Raw genomic sequence first — 20,655 nt, forward strand, 5'->3', positions numbered from 1 at the left:
TCCTGGAGTATGTTCAAAGAAGAACCCAAGAACCCAAAGCAGGGCTTAAAAATGAAAAAAGAAGCTGATGTATGTTATTATACATTTATTACTTCTACATGTCGTTAACAGCTCTTCTTCCCCTCTCACATGATTTTATTCAATAATAGTTTGAGTAAAAGAATGTTTGAAGGTTCGCAGGCTCTTGAAAGCAGGGCTTTTTCTTTACAAACTGTGCAAACGTTTTGCAGACTTTCACAATAAGGTGATATCTGTTGTATTGCTCATTTTTAAGGGGTCTGCTTCTCGTTTGGGGTGCAAGAGCTCCCGGGTTCAGATATGCACTTGTTCTAGCAAAAGCAGGACACAGCCAGAGGTAGTCTTTGAATATCTTGACCATATTATAATATTATATAAACTATATTTAGTGTTTCAACATATCTGATTTAAGTTACACATACATTATGCACTAGGGCCTCTATTACTTGATCGTTTAGGAGCACCCTTTAATTGCAAGTATAGTTTCTAACCACATTGTAAATGCCTTCAGTTCTTATTGGAACTGACTGTTTAATTGCACGCTGCAGAAAAAAACAGCATGAGACCTTTTCACTCACAGCTAAAGGCTTTAATAGGAAGTCATTTATAATCTTAAACAGGTATTACGTCTTAGGAACGGTACATACATCATGTAGTAGAATCGCCAATATTGTCATATAACCCAATGAATTATTGAATGTAAGACTGTAAAGGAATGGGTTTATATGCCTTTTCTTTCCGTCTGTCTTATCAAATGCTGTTATCCACTTTAGAGCCACATTCTTTCGATAAGCACAGGTATAAATGATAATGACAATATAATTATTGTGTTGACATGGTTTAATATAGTGTTTATTTTTCAAAGTAAAATCAAATTGTATTAATTTCCCATTAAGTTAAATAACAAAAAATAATGAGAGCTTTCATGTGACCTGGATAAAAAACCCCCCCCCACATCAGCCAATGAAGGTTGAACAACCAAGCAAGTAAATGTTATATGAAGTAACCAAGACACATCAAATCCACAGGAGTCAAGGAAGGAGGGATGTGGGAAGACTTCACATATTTCCTGTTTCCACCCAGGCTGTATCTTCTCACTGGTCATAGTAGAACCATTTGTCAACTGAAAAAAGTAAAACATAAGATTTAAGTTCCATGAAGCAACAATACAGAGTTGCTGCAAATATCTATAAACACCCACCTGAACTTGGAATAGGTTCTTCATCTCCAAAAGCACATGCCTGCAGGAGTGAAATGATTAAATGGTGATATATTTATTTGCTTAACTAATCACCTTTAAAGTTCATGAGGAATACATGTGCATGTCATTAATAGACTAATTAAATGCTGCCAAGTTCTCAGGGCCTATTTTCTGTTTTACAGGAAGCCATTAGATGCTGGTTTCTTTTTGATCTCAAAAACATTACTCTTATAGAGAGCAGCTGGAGTGAAATGAAAGAAACCGCCTTTAGCATTTCTGTGTTTCCAGTTTCTTCACTAATCAAATAGGAAGGTATGACTGCTAACATGAATTTAAAAATAAAATGGACTTACAGATTTAACTACTGCCTCGGCATCCCCAGCAGAGCAGCAGAACGGACTATCTGAAACGCTGGTGTTCATGCTAATCAAAGAAAGGAAGACTTTTTTAAATTGAGCAATTTTCTGCCTATACACATGTCTTTCTCACCCCAAAAAGTGCACATATTTATAGTGTTTACCTACTGTTTTACTTGCGCTAAGAAACACATTACCAAAGCAGCTACAGTGCTGTGAAAAAGTATTTGCCCCCTTCCTTGTTTCTTATTTAGGTAAGTCTGGGAAGCATGTTCCTGTTAATAAATAAAATTGTTTAAAAACTGCATTTTGCAGTCCCTCGGTTTGACTAATATTAAAGTTTGTTTGATGAAGAAATCAGGAAGGGGGGCAAATGCTGTTTCACAACACTGTACATTATATTTTATTGTCTTCCTGCTCTATCATCTATGCAATGCAAATCATTGGCTGGAGAAAATTAGGGCAGGAAGTGCCTCTAATAGCATCTGTCACATAATGTTGCTGAGCTTTATATTTGCACAAAGCATTTTTTTTCTTCAAATTAATCAACTTGTTTACCAGTTTAACTCGCCGGCATTGGTCATCTTAGCAATCAGTGCCTTCCAAAACTCATTTGTGCTCTTCACTGTTTCAATGGCAAAGTCCTGGAGAATACAAAAGAAATACAAAATCAAAGCAACATCCCCAGCTATATGTCTCTAAACTGAAAATGTAATCATGTATGTATTGGGACAGATTCAGTATAGCTAAAAATATAATATCAGAAGTGTAGTCAGATGTCAAACCAAGACCTAGCCTAAAATGCTGAACGCTGTACCCGGTCCTTGAACTCTCCGTTAAAAGCAAACTGATTTTCAGGTTTCCCGTCTGGTACTTTGTATCTTTTAAACCAATCAACAGTTGCCTCCAGATATCCGGGCTTAAGTCGCCTCACATCATCAATATCTGCATGAAATGGAGAAAATTTAATTCCAAAAAGTTCGCAGAGTCTTCGCATATTTTCCAGCAACATAAACAACTTTGATTTTTAAGTTATCCCTACTGTTAAAACTGCCAGCTTCTGGGTCCTCAGTATTGATCACTATGACCTTCCAGTCTGTTTCACCCTCATCGATCAAAGCCAGAGTTCCCAACACCTTCACTTTGATTACTTCTCCTCGAGAGCACACCTGAGGATTAAAGATACTGTTTTGGAAAAGCTGCAAAAAGCACCATTTCAGTAAGTCTCTTCAGTCAGACTTGTTCCAGTACCTTATTTCCTATGTCACATATATCGATGGGATCATTGTCTCCACAGCATCCTGTGTCGCTGTCCTTGTGGTTGGGGTCTTCCCATGTCTGTTAAGGAGAAGAGTATGGGGTTAATTGAACAGAGGCATGGCCTAGTTTCCTGCTGTACATATAACATCTGAGTGGGACTCGCCTGCGGTATAGCTCCATAATTCCAGATATAACCTTTGTGGGGAAACACATTTGCTACATAACGAAGATTGCCCTTCTTCACGTCTTGCTTCAGTGGATTGAGAGGATCTTTAGTGGCAATCTGTGAAACAAAGACATTAAGTACAAAACTAAAAATAGAAGGAAGCACTGACTTAGATTGTAGTCACTACATTACCACAAATATGGGCGTGATCTTAGAAAGCAACAAATACATATTTTTGCAAGATATGTTATGTACCTCCATCTTTGCATTTGTCCACCTTGGAACTTCAACAATGGCATGAAAAATATTCTAAAAGTGGTAAGAGACATAGCTTTGTTACTGTTGTACCTGATGATGAATTCTCCTAGTGGCTTATTGTGCTACTTATAGACTGGCATAATGGTTATCTAAGGAAGGATACAGATCATTGCACCTATGTCTAAGGAGTTTGAAGAGAAACCCAGCAGCTACCACAGTTTTTGGTATCTACTCGATGATTTGTCTAAATAGTCAAAATAGTCAAAATAAGGACATATGTATTTTAAAAAATGCAAATAAATTAATCTGCAAGACAAAATACGGCACAATCAGCAGGTTTTCAATGATATAAGTTCTTCTCTAATATCCCAAAAGACTAACAGCCACACATGATGCTCACCTCTGCTTCATTTGCATAGATGGGTACATCGTGAAAGGGAGAGATGTATTTGCCCTCAGAGTTTTCTATGAAAAGAATTACACAGTTTCATCTCCCTAGTCAAATAAATAATATGGCAACTTTACATCTATTTAACACTAGTGCTCTTGTGATACCGCTACACGTTATGCAAGCAGCTATTACACTATACAGAATCCATAAAGGAATGATTTCCCACAATTAGTCAAACTAGTTCATTCAAAGAGCTGTGCTTACTGAAATAAACCCTGTACTCCTGGGTGTTCGGCCTGCCCTTCTCCTCGATGGTAAAGCTCATGTCTGCTGTTGGTTTAAACCCCTCCAAGTGTGGTCTGTTCACTAATTCAGCAGGACTAAGAAGCTCCCGGCAGACAGGCAGTCATGTAAGACAGGGGAGCAGACATGCGCACTTCTTAAGCCTATGGGGTTAGAACCCAGACAACTACCTGTATTTGACAATGGGGTTGCTGTGGGAAAGGTGTAAACACCTGGTGACAGAACCATGCTGGCTTCTGCCTCTTCCTGTATGGCTGCTGTGCTCAAATCACATCTAGCACTGGCATCTGTAGCTTACAAAAGTAACCCGTGTGAAGCAGAGTTGCTCAGAATAGTAATCAGCAACTAATCCTTTCTGTTACCACTTCTCCGTGGCTGCCACATGCATTCTGCAGCACAGACGTGAAGTTTCTGCCTTCTCTGTGTGTGAAGTGATTTGTTTTCCATTTCCCCGTTACAAGCTGTGGCTCCCGAGAGTTCTTTTCACAGAAAAACAGATGGAGCTGACAGGTGTTAGCTGTAAGCCAATTAACACGGCAGGATTAGGTGGTGTGCAGTGTTGTGACTTCTTACATCTCAAGTTTCACTTTAACTGTTTGATAACATACTTATGAGCTGGTTTTTGGAAACACTGAGAAAAAATATTTAAATTAGCTTTGATTTTTGCATGCTTATGTAATACATTTGAGCACTGAGTCCTTTTCTACATGAATGCCTTTAAGTTTTTATATTAATCTTTTGTACCAAAGTTTTATTTTATTTTTTTTCATTTGCTTGTTTTGTTTTGGCTGAACTTTTTTATCTCACTTAAATCATGCATTTCATTCATATATCGTTATCCAAATAAAAAGTAGTGTCATTGTTGTGTCAGAGTAAAAGTGCATTAAAGCACCTTATGGGAAAAAAGGAAGAAAAACACAAAATACATGTGCAGGAGTTCTATGCTTATATCTTTGTCGTGCAATTTCTATATTAAATTCATGTAACTGTACAGTTCTTTATCATATATAAAGTATTAACTTTCAGCTATTTATATGAAAAATCCTGCTGTAAACCTAACTAAAATGTGCAGTGCCAAAAACAGCTTAATATAACCTGTCAAACTGCACAATAGCACCAAAGAAAGAATGCTTCTCTGCCTATAGGTACGGTAATTAAAACAGTGAATTAAAGAGGAGCGTGATGCTGAGTGCAAGGTCACACTCTGGGAAGCAGACAAGTCACGTGGCACTGAAAGCTTGCCACCAGGCTAAATGTCTAAAGAACACTCTCCTTTGGCAGACTTGTAGATGTAGATGTATTTGATGACTTCTCCCAACAGAAATTATGTGTATTCAAACCCATTTTCACCATAGAAAAGGTTTATTTGGATTATTTGTTCACCAGATCTTCTTGGTTTTCTAATGATACATGCAGACTTGAAACTCTCTGCTCAAACATCAGGTGAAATAATCCAGACTCAGCAGGGATGCTATTTAAACTGTTCTTGAGGAGTAAAATACTTTGAAGTGCTCTTCTGAGCACCTGTCTCCGTCTTCTGGAGCTTCTATTATATATGGAAGGTTAAAGCACTTGACTAACATTTATACAGTCAACTGGAATTATCCAACTTTGAAAGTGGCTACAATACCTTCAGGAATCTTGAAAGGATGTTTTTCTGTGAGCTCATCATACTGTATCTACCTGTGTGAGAAATACCTGCACTCAGAGGGTGAACTACAGACGAGATTCTGTGTGTACAGACTGATTATCTAAGCAATTGCTGTTCTCTTGCTTGTTTGAATTATTGCTCAAGCTGTAATCTATGTTCTAGTCCAATTCTTTAGATTTTATTTTTGCATGTATAATATTTAGCCAAATGTTTCTTCTTGCAAAGCATTTTTCAGGTGCAATCTTAGCTTCCAGTCAGTTTTATTTGCATAGCCAAGTGTTTCACTGATACTCAATACAATCTGTTCTTAGATCCTTGATTTGGATAAGAAAACACTCACCCAAAATGGTAAAAAAATAAAAATAAAAGTGGTGTGTAAGTGTACAATTATCAGACTTTTCAAACATGAAAAGATTTAAAAGCAGTCCTGAACACTTGTACTTCTGTGCCATTTAATACAAACTCAGTATTGTATATAACATAACCATCTCAGCAAAGTTACCAGGTAAAAAAAGACAAATACACAGAGACTGCTTAGTTTTCAAAGTATATTTGTTTTTTCCCCTATCAAAAACAATAAATAAGCCATAATAAATATATAATTTGAAACAATGTCAAATGGTGTATCAAGAATGAGTGATTTAATTTCCAGAAGTCTTAATACCAAAAGTAGAGCCTGCAGGGTTCCCAGCAGCATTGAAAAGTCAAAGAAAGAGGTCTCCGCACAACTCTGTTTTTGTTGCTTGTACAGTATAATGATATCCTGAAGTATTTTAGTCCTACCTGTAACACAAAACTAATTCAATTTAAGCAATTAAAGGCACACAGCTCCATGCTACAGGAGGTGAAATACATTTATCATTCATTTTAGGACTCTGCTGTTGACAAAATGTCAAATTTGTGAGGAGACTGCAGAGCTGACTTTGTGTTTGAGTCCAGAGGGTTTGACGTCACATTCAGCCACTTCAGCGATGGCATGTCAGACAACTTCTCCAGTGGTACTTCTGTAGAGGAAAATTTAAAAGACAAAAAGACTGAGACGTGTAAATATGGACCTTTCTGACAAAGAGGATACATTAACATTTTTTTTTTTACCAGTAAGGCTATTTCCCTGAAGATCAATACGCTCCAGTGTGGCTATTTCAGTAAGCTTATCAGGGAAGATGGAGAACTTGTTATTAGCCAGGTTGATGCTGGTCAGATGCTTCATTTCCGACACAGAATCGGGCAGTTTGGTGAGCAGATTTCCTTGCAGGTCCAGTTCTGCAAGGTATTTCAAGACACGAGTAAATCGAAGGATTGCTTGGCTGTTTTTCCCATCGGAGCACGAAGACATTCTGTCAACGTTTGTGAGGTGAACAGCATGTGAGATTAACAGTATACTAAAGCACAAGCTTTTAAAAAATTAAATAATTAATAAAAAAATAAATCCTTTACCTCTGAGCTGAGTGAAAGTTGTAAAGAACTTGCTAGAAACGACCTTCATCTCATTGTCAGCCAATGTGATAACTCGGATGTTTTCTGTGACAGTCCTCAGGACCTTGAACACACCGTCTGGGAAAGAAGCAAGCATGCATTTTGACAGGTCTGCGGAGAAGAAGAAGAACATAGTTATAAAATAATCAAACATTAACATTAACACAGTGTAAATCTATAATTACTCTGACAATTACACATTATTACTTACTATTCTTATTATTACATTCTGGCATTTCAAGATATGAAGCCGTCAAATTTAAGCCTATGTTGCCACCTGCTGGTACTATCTCTGACAACAAATTCATTTATATGCTCTGAACAAAGATTAAGTGAGAGACAAAGGAAAGAATATGTTAAAGTGTATCTTACCCACACTATCTTTTCCCTCCTCTACAGTAGCATTAATCCTCCGGGCCACTTTTGCAACAGCCTCAGCCATTTTTCTGCTTTAACTTTTCCTAAGAGACACAATGCAACATTACACATACCTCCACATATAAATGGTAAGATGATAAAATCGTAACTACACTATCAGTCAAAGCTGCTGCCCATGCTGACATCCCACTGAAGTCAGCACAACACAGTCGATGCCTGTTTTATCTTTAGCCACAGGCTAAAAATGAACCTTCTAAGGCTAAATCTCATTAAAGATTGCTAGTACTGATTAATGTCTCACTTTAGTTGTTTAACGTGGACACACTCCAAATTTTTGTGCACTTCTGGTTTTAATTACATAAGGCAATTTCTAACAGAATTTAATGTAAAGGCCTGACCGCCAAGTGTATTAACAGCACGAAGTCAGATGGATTCATATTCTTCTTCATATTCTTTTCTAGCTTAATAAACGTAGCACTGGCACAATATTAAGGTCTTAGTTCTTTGGTTATCTACATTTACATTCTGAACTGGTTAAGTTTTTATTACTAGCTCTGTTCGTTTAGCACTAACTTGTACTCAAAAAATGATTATCAACAATCAAAAAATAAAAAATGATCAGAAAAATTAGCAAGGATTTTTTTATTTGTTCCAGTAGTCACAAACAAAAGACAGCTCAGGTTAAACAGTTGAGTTGTCTTCTTCTTGTGACTGTTTTATGGGTTGACACAGTGGATCATCTGCCTCTATCTCACCCTACTTCTGGCATCCTTCTCTGTCACACAAACTCTCTGCATGCCATTTTTCACTACATCCATAAATCTTCTCTGTGGTCTTCCTCTTTTACTCCTGCCTGGCAGCTCCACATTCAGCATCCTTTGTTCAGTATATCCCTCTGTACATGTTTAGACCATTCCAGCCTTGCTTCTCAATCTTAGTTTCCAAACTGCTCAACCTCAACTGTCCCTCTCATATACCCATTTCTAATCTTATCCATTCTTATCACTCCCAATGAAAACCTTAAGATCTTCAACTCTGCCACCTCCAGTTCTGCCTCCCTCCTCTCTTTTTCAGCACTATTATTTCCAAAACATACATCATAACAGGTATCCCTACCATCTTGTAAACCTTTCCTTTCACTCTTGCTGCTTGCCGTTTCTGTCACACATCCCCCCTAACACTGGTCTCCACCCACACCATCAAACTGCCCTTGCTTTTCAGCTCTCTTGTCCACTGTCTGTTCTGTTGCTTTGTTTGGTTGACCACAGGTATTTAAAGTCATCTAGTTTACTGCCTTTACAGGTTCACTGTTACACCTGTCTCTCTCTCACATGTGAAATCTGTCTTTCTTCTATTGACTTTCATTTCTCTTCTCTCTAGTGCATATCTCCACTTCTAAACAATCATCAAAGTCCAGGGGGACTCCTACCTGACATCACCTGTCAACCTGTCCATTGCCAGTGCAAACGAGAATGGGGCTCAGAGCCGATCCCTGATGAATCACACCTCTGCCTTTAACCCATCTCTCACTTCTGTCACACCTCACCACTGTCTTGTTGTCCTCATACATGTCCTACACCAACCTAACATACTTCTCTATCACTCCTGAATTCCTCTTAAGAGTACCACAGTTCCTTTCTTGGCACCCTATCATATGCTTTCTCCAGATCTAGAAAAAGACAGTGCTGTTCCTCAAATTAAAACAAAATTTAATTAATTTGAAACTATCTGTTAATTTGTGGTAAAGTAATATTAAAGGCAACTTATAAAACATTTGTTACATTGAATTACAGAGTACTTGAGAGAAATTCACCTTTTGCCCTTCATTATTAAAACGCATTAAGTCCTCAAAGTGGAAACAGTAAGATAAAACCCCAGAAACGCTGCTTCAGTGGAGCCTTCATGAAGATCACTTTTCACTTCTGGTTAACCATAAAGCTAGTAAATAAAGCATGTATGCTAACATAAAAATATTTAGACCTACTTCAGACCTACACTTCCAGACTAATATAATTTCCCCCACTGACAGACATATAGATATGCTCTGTGTCAAAAAAGTCACTTACCTCAACTAAAAGCCTGCTAGTGTTACCAAAACGGGCAGCTGCCGGTGTTAGCTAACTTAGCTTCAGCTTCTCAACCCACCAGGCAAGTTTAACGAGTGTGTATTTTTAACCAGGGGAGAGGCTGGCTCACTTGTTTGCTGCTGCGCTATTTTTTCGGTCAGTACGATACATTAGCATCACCTCAAATAAGCAAAGAAGTTATCAAACAATGCAAAAGCAAGTTAATGCTTAGCTTCTGTTAGGAAAACATGAGCTTCGGTTAGCTTGCTAGCTAACAGACGTGATATTCACGAGCGTCAGTCCTGCGCTTTGAAATTGCAGAACACGAAAATTTAAACTATAAAACAAAAAATAGCGTTATATACGAATTCCATAAGTAATAAGACGCAAATACCACAACTAAATAACTTAAACCAGCTTTTAAAATGTATTTAACACGTATAAAAGATTTTTTAATAGTTGCTGGTTAATTCAACTATAATTAAATAGTTAACCATATCTGCCTGGAAACTGGAGTGGAAACTGATATCACGAAGTTAAATGTTGTCTTACCTCTGAGTCCTGGTCAGCTATTGCCAGTCTCACCTCTGCCATAGTCATGAATCTGGCAAGTTCCTGGTTAGTCAGTATATTTTCAAAGGATTTGAATACAATGAGCTCTATTGGGTACGGTGGCCCCTATTGCTTTAGAAGAATAGAACCTAGTTTAGCATTGTTACAACAAACTGCAACTTTAGAGTGTTGGCTGGATATTCCTTTTACAATGCTTTATTTTGAATGTAAGAGGAATTTGGCAGTCACTTACTGTAGATGACTGAAACAGCTAGAAAAGTCCACCTATTTTGAGTGTGAGTGCTTTTGTGAAACACAGTTCACACACAATCCTGTTGCTAAACATAAGCTTCACCATGCTATTTGTCATGAAACTGTAGCATCTTAAAAACCATATAACTAGACACCATATAATTTTTAACCAGCATAACAAAACACATATTAAGGGTGCAACATGTACATATAAGTAATTTTATTTTAATATTTACAATAATATAACAATATAAATAGCCATTATAACAATATACACAAATGGTAGTCAACAATAAAACTGTGCTGAAATATTAATCAGCATTACCATTAAATATTTACAATTATAACAATTGATAATTTAAAGTGAATGAACTTCAGTTTGTGACAATAGGTGAACCCCATTTTTGAGTTCACATTTTGGTACATCTCAAGATGCAACTATTCTAACAAACCAAAGTCTACATCACACATCAAAATGTTGTCTCTGTACAGCTCTCCGACACAGTCTTGCAGTGCTTTCTTCCTTCTGTATAAATGTTTTATTTTATTTTATTTTATTTTATTTTATTTTATTTTATTTTATTTTATTTTATTTTATTTTATTTTATTTTCAGAAATTACTTGGTTCTGTCAAGAATTTCTGTACAGTGTTAAGCCTGGTTTTAGCTTTCACTGGCACCCGCACTGATCCACAATCATATCCTCGTGGTGTCGAAGGAGCATCTCTCCATTTTCATAGTACAACATGCTCAGTGGGCTCATTTTGGTTGGTGCACAGCAGGGTGAGGCCACTCTGTCGGGGTGGAAATGCTTCAGGAGACTCTGGGAAAAAAAAGAGAGAGGCTTTAGGTCAGTTGTAGATAACTGCAGTTCTTTAAAGAAATCTGGTAATAGCGTTATCCTATCTTAGCTTACTGACATACTGAGCCACTTACTGTCATCTGATATTTGACATTTAGTAAGTTGTTTTGCTTTGTTGATTGTTGTATTTTGAACATTTCTGTTCATTTAAGCTATTTGTTATATGTTTTGTTGTGTTTAACGTAATATTTTGAACCACTTTAAACCACAGACGTTCTGATAAATAATTGTCATATTTGAGATTAAAAAATTATATCTTGTTTTACCCTTTTTCATAGTGTGGAAAAGGAGTACAAACAGATTTGTTATCATAAAAAGTTTCAAATCCTCACGTTTTACTAAATTAGCAAAACAAAAAATAATAAAACAATTATCATAGCCCTGCGACAGACTGGCGACCTGTCCAGGGTGTACCCTGCCTCTCGCCCTAAGACAGCTGAAATAAGCTCCAGCCCCCTGTGACCCTGAAAAAGATAAGTGGTAGAGAATGGATGGATGGATGGCAATTATTTCATTGTAACATTGTAACACTATACAAGAACATAGAAAATTCGACCCTTCCAGGGCTCTCTTGGTTGTTTTTAACAACCCACAGACCAGTTTGCCACACAAAAGTCAAAAGAATGTGATGTTTTTGCATCTGTTTATTTACCTTGCCTCAACCCCTCTCTTCTAATTCCCTACAGCAGGGACTATAGAAACTCTAACTAATGTTAAATTGTTCTTTTTTATTCGTTTGCAGCTGATGTTACATATTAACCATTGCCAGTATTTCTAAGTCACACCTCAGTGGCTAACCTTGGGCTTGTTTGCTGCTGGGAAGTACTGAATGAACAAATGTAAAAAAACAAAAAAAACACACAAAAAAACTAGTAACTATGATTCATATTTGCATAGTGATTCAAGTATTTGAGATGGGTAGAAAAACACAGGAATAATTTTTTTTATATAGTTTACCATTACTGTTCTCTACTGTTTGTAAAACCCCTTTGGAGAGGCCCTCCACCCTTTTTCTTCAGTCCTAACTGGTGTCAAGTTAACATTGTTAAGACATCCATCAGACAGCCACCGCCACACACTTGACCAGTTTGTAGTGCATTTTCACAATGATATGTCTCTGATCTAACACATTACTGTAGCTAAATGTCTCAATTTTTTTCTTTTTAGTGAACAAAAACATTATTACATTATTACTAATAATGTATTACATAATACATTACATTACATAATTAGATAAACATTATTTGACTCAAGAGCCACTGAGGACTTCCGGTAAATTGAGTTAAGTGGTATTTTTGCTTGCCTGCAGATTTTTCATAGTTGTTATCATTTTTGATCACGTAAAGTTTATTTTATTACATATTAGTCTGAAGTACTGTTTCCATAAGTTGTACTTTAGTGGTTTAGCTACAGTTCAGCCACTTCCAGCAGAATTGCTTTAAATAGATAGATAGATAGATAGATAGATAGATAGATAGATAGATAGATAGATAGATAGATAGATAGATAGATAGATAGATAGATAGATAGATAGATAGATAGATAGATAGATGTGGTAAGTGGCTCAAACTCCAAATTGTCCCTGATGCATCCATCTGCCAGTGATTGTGTGCATATGAATTTTTAAACGGTCTGCATACAATGTTCCTATGATGATAATATGAATATGCGTAAGAACAGAAAATCTAGATAGGCACTCACCTGCATGTAGGCATGATTGGTTGGATTTAAGTCTTCTCTCAGAGGACTAGGGCAGGAGCCTTCACAGCGGTAGGCATTGTACTTTTTAGGAAAGACAATCCAGGACCCCCAGCCAATCTGATTAAAGTCGACATGCAGGTCCACTTTGCGACAGAGTGATTTTTCGCTCACTCTTTTGAACAGCTGTGGGGTTCTTGCTGTTTGCTCTCTCTGGCCCCGTTTGCTCCTTCGCCTCTTTTTGATTTCAGCAGGGGAGAAGAACTTGGATTGTTCAGCTGTATGGAGTAAGCTCGCTTTAGCCTTTGAGTTTTCATCAAACCCTGTGTGTGAGAAGACAACCAGCAAGGCCCGGTCACTCACATCCTGGTCTTTTGTCAAACTTGCTTCATAAACGAGCTCATCGGGAAGAGGCAGGCCTCGCTTTTTCTTTATCACTTTTCTTCTTCTTGACACTCGCTTGTGGCGAATTCTTGTTGTTGATTTCTCTTTAAGCCAGCTCAAGAGGGGATTTGTCATGTTGAATACTTTCCAGCTCTGCGATGATGTGACTAGTGACGATTCTGTGAGCAGTGCCAGCAGCTGCTGATCCTGGTCATGGTGGTGATAGACCTCCACACTAATGTTGGAAACATTCATTGTCCGAGGTAGCTTGATTCTCAACTCGGCCGCCTGGATTTGTTTGTCAGCTCCCAGCGCATGGAGGTCAAAGGTCGCCACCCAGGATCTATGTCTGTATGTCAAATCTGATATAGCAAAAATGGAAGAATTAGCATAATTGAAGAGCACTTTGTATGACACAGATTATAATGACTGATTATTATGCCAAAATCAGGACCGTTATTGTGTGTTACTGATGCATGTAAACCAACAAACAACCACCTGTGCGGGAAATTAAAAAAAACAAAAAACATCACCATTATTATATTACCAAACATTAGATTGCTGTCTTTCCCTCCTCACCACACAGGTGGTAGATAGCTGCAACTTTGTTAGCCTGGTTTTGCTGGAAATCTATTCCTCTAAGCATTTTTCCTTCCTCAAAATCTCCAAGTGCTTGTTAAAGGTGATCACTGGATTGTTGAAGGTTACTTTTCTGATAATGTAGGGTCCTACCAAATTAATAAACTTATGTAAGGTATAAGTGCAACATATATCTTAACTATGACATGACATTTTCAGTGTGCAGCCGGTAACAGCTTTATTAAAGAAGATGCAACTCAGTAAGAAGGCCTACAGCTTCAACCTTATGTGTTTTGCTTGTTTGGTGGATTTAATCGGCCAACAGGAATTATTTTAACGTAAAATGTTTTTCAGTTCAATTGAAAGTTTATTTACCTCATAACAGAAGTCAGTTAAATTTAAAAAATGAAACATTTAATGAACATGCAGGCTCATCTGGTGAGAAAATAATAATATATGTCCTCTAGAACTTCATGATGAGAGGATTTCAGTAATCAAAGCTGCTTATGCTTTTTCCCAACATAACCCATTCATTATGCTACCCATGGACACCCTACTCTGCGCCCACATCTGTAAAGAGACCCATTGTGATTCTAAACAGGTGTGGCTGCGATTAATCTAAGGGATGAACGCCTTTTAAACATTTAACTTTTGTATTGTCCCGCTGCCTATTGAGTTCGACTCTTGATCAAAAGTGCAAACCACCCGCGCTATTAATCCACTCAAACCAAACACGTAGCCGAAACCAATCACTTAACACATCCCTGCTTCTCACGGCTTCTGCATATCCTCTGTCAAACAAACAGGTAGTAACTCTAACACTTTACAGAGATGTGAAATTAGATTCTGCAGCAGGGATTGGGGGGGTGTCCTGTGCTGGCTGCTTGTGCCACCGTTAAATCCAGCGCTCTAATTTAATCAAACCAAGTGCGAAAAAGAACTGAAGGAGGTTGTTGATTTGGCTAAGCAAGAGATTTGTATAGGGGGATGTCTGGCGAGGTATCTAATCAACATCACCTATTTAGCGAAGAAGAGGTTTGCTTTGAGAATTAGAGAGGATACCGGCCTTTTCACACGCTGATCCCTGCATGGTTATTCACCCCCTAAGCGGAATGTGGATTGAAAACCTCTGAGGTCGTCTGGCACGCAGTGTTGACAGAAAAACGAAACCCCCTTAACATCTAAGATGATTTATTAATGGTAGAGAAGACATCTGACCAGAACCAAAGCTATAAAACACGAATGTCAAACAATTCCCTGCACGTTTATTACAAACAAACCAAATATTTTTATGAAGCAATGAGCCAGAGCTTACTTTTAGCCATCATACTCTTTACGGTGTCCGCTTGTCTTGCGGCATCTTGCTCCATCGTATCCATAAGACCGGAAAAATTCGACTTGAAATTCCTGTAAAGTTGCATCATGTAGCTCGGCAGGTGATATCCAGTTCCTCGATCCATCACGGCAAAACGGTGCAGCGGCCTCATAAACACCCCATCGCTGGATTTATGAATCCCTTGAGCCAGCAGCGCCAGCAAAGATGCATGGAGCGCAACACCCAAAGCTCCCCATGAGCGCATGTTTTAGGTCGGTTAATGACAAATTCCTCCTCTGGAAGAGCAGGGGAGCCTTATATACTCTCACCCACCCCCTTTCACGTTTAACAAGTAGCTGAGAACATTAAAGGAAATTGACATGAGTCCTCAAGACTTGCTACCTGACAGCTCATCATCTATTCAGTTGGTAATGAGGCGCCTGGGTTCGTGTTTACAAGGAGCACAGGTTTTGTTTGCACTATGTTCTTTGGGCTTCTGCAGCCTGACTCCCCATTCTCAGACTAATTGTTTCATCTGTTTGGTTTGCACTAATTGTTAGGCTTTCCCATAGTCTAATTTAGTCTACTAAGGGCCCTCTGAAATGCACATCAGGGACAATGAATGGGCTCTATAACCCATCAGCCATGTCTTCGCAGAACAACAACAATGGCAACAAAACTATTAATGTCAAAACATCACTGCAACCAGTAATATAGGGAACGCACATGGGATTTATACTACATTTATTATGCATTTGTTAATAACTTGGCCTAATTTAACTTCTAATTATACCACAAATGGCCTTTTGTGACAAGAACATTACGATAAAAGATGGAGACGGATAAAAAAAGCCTACCATAAACTGAGATAAAGTCGCTGGAAACTTAATATAGACCTCTGGGACACTATCAAGCAGCACAGATAGAATGAAGCAGGAAACACGTCTTATCTCGCTCATATTTAACTTTAAGATGTTTACTTCTAAAGCTATACTATTATATAAAGCTTTACATTTTCTTTATGGTCAGCAACCAATATTTATTGAACTCACTGGTGTTTTTCTGGTTATAATTCCTTAAACAGCGTATTAATTTTATTTGTAATGTTTATATATAAGCTTTCATTTTATTAATAGTAGTAGTATGACACCTATTATAAGAATGCTTAATTGCAAAGTGGCATAACAGCAATGAACCTTTTAAATCTTTTACGCGAAGTTTGCACGTCAAAAATCTTGGTTCCTGCAAAGAGCATCTGTGGATGGGTTGTCGCAAACTGCGCATGCGCCATGCGTCTCCATTCACATAATGAAATCCTTTTCCTCGAGAATCTCCCGAGAAAGGATAAAAATTAATGGATATTTTTCATCCATCTGTATAGTTTAAAAGCGGTGCGCTTTGTCGACAACGTCTACACCGGAAAAACCGAGCTCCGAAAATCTGTTTTCCTAACTGGCCCGTCGCTTTTTCACCTACCGTGTGCTGAAATGGTGAGTAGCTTTAAAGTTTACGGCTCTTTTCTTGCACGAGTCATGGCAGCTAAAAAAAAGTTGGCACTCGTGCCGTTTTTGGACCCCAGTATCCCTCTAGATTACTATCTTCAGCAAATATGGATTTTGGACTTTTGCTTGGACTAGACTTCCGCAGTGAAGGATATTTTCATGATGTGCTTGTGTGGCTGATGGGGCATACATGTGCTTGGCACCCCCACCCCCCATCTCTCCATGCCTGCACTGTATTGTGCATTGAATCTGGTGTTTTGGGCGCTGACAGTGATGAATAATAAAAAAAGAAGTTGTGCAAACCACGATAGGCAGCTGGGGCTCATGACTATGGAAATGCATAAATGGATAAACGTTAACTTATGTTTTTATTTGCTTATAAAAAACAGATATTTTCTAGGATGTCCTGATGTGTTACAGTGCAACGATTGCACGGAAATTACATTACAGTACATGCATGCAAATGATAAAAGGTTTGAGAAAAACAATGTATTATGCAAATACTGGATATGTACTAATAATAGGTGTGTTTTATGGTAGCGCTCATAAGACAGAAAAATGAACCAAAACAAATACTTCTACATACAAATACCACTAACAGAAACATAATCTAAAACCGCGTCATGTATTTACATGTGCATGTATAGCATCTACAGTATATAATAGGCAAATAGTGAGGTCATGCTGCATCTGCGTAAAGATTTTATTAGGCCTGATATAAAGTCTAAAAGCACAAAGCACATGATGTTCTTTGATGTATTGTGTTGTTGTCAAGGCCTTTGTTTACTTTGGTCCTTCCAGCTGGTTATCCTTCCAGGCTCTTCTGTTTATATCTCTTTACCTCATGTCATGGCGGGGGGGTGGGGGTGGGAGTGGCGGTGGGGTGCACTGAAACTGCCTCTGATTGACCCGATCAAACCAGGAGTATCAGTTAATCAAGAGTGATAGAACGAAACTCCTGGATGATTGAACTGCCTGAGACTAAATGATGAGCCTTTTAATCTCAGTTTATCTTGATAAGAGGGCTGGATGAGAAACTTAACTCCTACATGTAATTGAAAAAGTTGTTTGTTTGGACATGCCCCACGAAAAGCCCCAACTTTATTTCCAAAATGATTTATAGTAGATCTGTTCATAGGGATTGAGAAATGCAAAACAGGTGTTCAGCTAGGTTCAAGTTTCCTTAAGTCCCAGTGCTGCTTGTTGAAATTGATTTGGATGCATATTTGCAATCATTTATGGGAGTATTGTGCCAAGTCAAGGTCAAGTGAGTCAATATTGAGAGGGGCCAAATTCGGGATGGGGTGTTGCGGGTCCCACCTCCCAACTTTCTTTACTTTTCTTATTTTCTGAAGTTGCACAATAAAATGGCTGTGACTGTTCACCTTCCTCATGTTCATAATGAAACTATAAATAACAGCTGACTGCAATAAAACTGCTAGGACTTATAATCTACCATATGCATGTTTAGTTATACAGCACATTACTATCTACATGAATTAAAAATTCAGTGCAGGTGAAATGAGTCTTTGCTTGCCCGTAGGTATGCTTTCAGACAAACATGTTGGTTAAATAAAACTTTAAGCGTACCCAGTTTTGTTTGGTCGGTCTCAGTGTTCGTTGAACTGTCCCACTGTAAACTGTCCCATCAACAGCAGATGGGAATATTAAAGAATTCAATCTTAAGGTGAAGCTAGAGAGCATAATATGCTTTTATGTGGAAAAGAAAATACACTTTTTTCAGTTCTAAGGTCTTATGGATCAGATAAGATAAGATAACCTTTATTAGTCCCACATGTGGGAAATTTGTTTTGTCACAGCAGGAAGTGGACAGTGCAAAAGTTATGAAGCAAAAATTAGAATACAATAAGAATAAATACAGTACACAACTGTACAGAATAGAATAAAATAAAATACTATATACAGTAGAATAAAATATACAATAAGATAAAAATAGAATACAAATGCTATATACAACTGAGTAAAAATACAACGATGCCAGAAAAGATTATTGCACATTAGTGTTATTGCACATTTGTGGATGTGTGTGTTTGATCAGTTAAAGTCTTTGTTGTGGAGTCTGACAGCTGTGGGGAGGAAAGACCTGCGAAATCTGTCCGTCCCACACCGTGGGTGCCGCAGCCTGCCACTGAAGGAGCTGCTCAGTGCTGTCAGAGTCTCTTGCATGGGGTGGGAGATGTTGTCCAACAGGGATGAAAGCTTTGCCGCCATTCTCCTGTCACTCACCACCTCCACTGGGTCCAGAGGGCCTCCCAGAACAGAGCTGGCCCTTCGGATCAGCCTGTTCAGTCTCTTCCTGTCCCCAGCAGAGGTGCTGCCGCCCCAGCAGACCACGCCATAAAAGATGGCTGAGGCCACCACAGAGTCATAGAAGGTCTTCAGGAGTGGGCCCTCCACTCCAAACGACCTGAGTCTCCGCAGCAGGTACAGCCTGCTCTGCCCTTTCCTGTAGAGGGCGTCTGAGTTATGAGTCCAGTCCAGTTTGTTGTTCAGATGAACACCAAGGTACCTGTAGCTGTCCACAGCCTCAATGTCCATACCTTGGATGTTCAGTGGTTGCAGTGGAGGATGCTTGTGCCAGGAGGACATAATTAAAGATTATCTGGTCCTTATTAAGTCTTCAAATTAGGTAAATAGATGATCATTTGAACAACAACACATGATGTATTACACTGTGTCATTATGCATTTAACAAAAACTAAGCCAACATGCAGAAGCAGTGTGTGGAAAACTAAGCACACACCATGATTCTATGGGTTATAGAGATCCACCTTTAGCAGCAATAACTTGAAGTAATTGTTTGCTGTTTGACTTTATCAGTCTCTTACAATTTTGGCACACGTTTCTTTGAAATGTTGCATAAGTTTGCAAGCATCTGATCTCAAGGTCCTGCATGTCAGTTGGGTTAAGCTTTGGACTTTGACTGGGCCATTGCACCTTGATTGATTGTCCCATTGCATGACCCAGTTTCAGGCAAGATTTAGCTGTCAGACAGATGGCTTTCATGGTTCATGGTTGGACTCAGTGACTGCAAGGTGTCCAGGTTCTGCGGCTGCAACACAAGCCCAGATCATCACACCTCCACCATCATACTTGACAGTTGGCATGAGGTGTTGCTGAAATTTGGTTTTCACCAAATGATGTGCTGAGCATTACAGCCAATCTTCTTCAATTTGGACATTGTGGTTTTCCTTTTGGTTTGTTCAGATGCGACTTTGCGAACCTAAGCCATGCTGCCATTGTCTTTTGGAGAAAGGAGGCTTTCTCTGGAGACTCCATTCAGTCTTTTTCTAATCATACTGTCATAAACTTTAACATTTAACGTACTAACTGAGCCCTTCAGAGTCTGAGATGTAGCTCTTGGGTTATTTTGTGATTTCTCTGAGCATTGCAGGGTCTGACCTTGGGGTGAATTTGTTGCAATGTCCACTCCTGGGATAATTGGCACACCAGCTTGTTTTCTACATTTTCATAATCTTTAAAAATTACATAACCCTCCTTCCTCCTTTGCATTGTGTTAACAAACACCTGAATGCTCCAGACTAGCAGATTGCCAAAAGTGCTTTTAGAGAGAAGGTTGTTAATTATCAGTTAATCAAGTTTTTTTGATTACAAGCACTTGGCTGCTCCTAATCATCTTAATTCCATTGGAAGCAGTAAGGCTGTACTGCTCCCAATGTCTTGTTGTTCCTTTAATTGCATTTCCATAATTTTAAGACCTGCTAAGAAGCATTTAAAAATGTTTTTGATCTTCATACATTCTGATAAAAATATTTGATGTAAAAATAATTTTGATAATATCAAAATATTTGGAGGCATGCCTTCCAGTAATTATAATTTTGGTCATATCCAAAGTTACTCAAAGGACATTTGATGTAAATTAATTAATTTCCCAGTGGGCACTGTTTTCTGATTGTGATTAAATAGTTGTCTGAGTGAAAAGAAGTGTTTTGGAAATTAGATCATT

The 20,655-nt window shown here is 38.3% G+C and overlaps 4 protein-coding genes across 6 annotated transcripts in view; 1 reads left to right on the forward strand and 3 right to left on the reverse strand.

The window, feature by feature from the left end:
- Positions 1-598: 598 nt before the first annotated feature.
- Positions 599-4,414, reverse strand: ppa1a (inorganic pyrophosphatase 1a). Its single transcript, XM_031749122.2, has 11 exons — positions 3,915-4,414; positions 3,660-3,724; positions 3,257-3,310; positions 2,999-3,118; positions 2,827-2,913; positions 2,618-2,744; positions 2,393-2,520; positions 2,134-2,219; positions 1,573-1,642; positions 1,220-1,259; positions 599-1,141 (listed from the first exon to the last, which is right to left on the reverse strand). Exons 1-11 carry the CDS (start codon positions 3,973-3,975, stop codon positions 1,113-1,115), a joined length of 867 nt encoding a protein of 288 aa, XP_031604982.1. The 5' UTR covers positions 3,976-4,414; the 3' UTR covers positions 599-1,112.
- A 1,443-nt stretch (positions 4,415-5,857) lies between these two features.
- lrrc20 (leucine rich repeat containing 20) lies at positions 5,858-10,174 on the reverse strand. Of its 2 annotated transcripts, none has more exons than XM_039616109.1 (5): positions 10,077-10,174; positions 7,453-7,541; positions 7,042-7,191; positions 6,700-6,867; positions 5,858-6,608 (listed from the first exon to the last, which is right to left on the reverse strand). In XM_039616109.1, the coding sequence occupies exons 2-5, from the start codon at positions 7,520-7,522 to the stop codon at positions 6,472-6,474; spliced, it is 525 nt and encodes a 174-aa protein (XP_039472043.1). In that variant the 5' UTR covers positions 7,523-7,541; positions 10,077-10,174; the 3' UTR covers positions 5,858-6,471. The 2 variants fall into 2 exon arrangements, with proteins under 2 accessions (XP_039472043.1, XP_031604966.1); XM_031749106.2 differs by lacking the exon at positions 10,077-10,174 and adding an exon at positions 9,525-9,825 and having other exon boundaries at positions 5,859-6,608.
- A 675-nt stretch (positions 10,175-10,849) lies between these two features.
- ndr2 (nodal-related 2) lies at positions 10,850-15,430 on the reverse strand. The gene is made up of 3 exons (XM_031749022.2): positions 15,166-15,430; positions 12,891-13,633; positions 10,850-11,150 (listed from the first exon to the last, which is right to left on the reverse strand). The coding sequence occupies exons 1-3, from the start codon at positions 15,428-15,430 to the stop codon at positions 10,998-11,000; spliced, it is 1,161 nt and encodes a 386-aa protein (XP_031604882.1). The 3' UTR covers positions 10,850-10,997.
- Positions 15,431-16,447: 1,017 nt separating this feature from the next.
- The window catches only part of pald1a (phosphatase domain containing paladin 1a), a 59,284-nt gene continuing 55,076 nt past the window's right edge, over positions 16,448-20,655 (forward strand). For both annotated transcript variants that reach the window (XM_031749098.2, XM_039616513.1), the window contains exon 1: positions 16,448-16,655. The gene's annotated coding sequence lies outside the window, so the exon portion shown is untranslated. The remainder of the gene's footprint in view (positions 16,656-20,655) is intronic.

The sequence above is a fragment of the Oreochromis aureus genome, linkage group 8, assembly GCF_013358895.1.
Source record: "Oreochromis aureus strain Israel breed Guangdong linkage group 8, ZZ_aureus, whole genome shotgun sequence".
Classification (NCBI taxonomy): domain Eukaryota; kingdom Metazoa; phylum Chordata; class Actinopteri; order Cichliformes; family Cichlidae; genus Oreochromis; species Oreochromis aureus.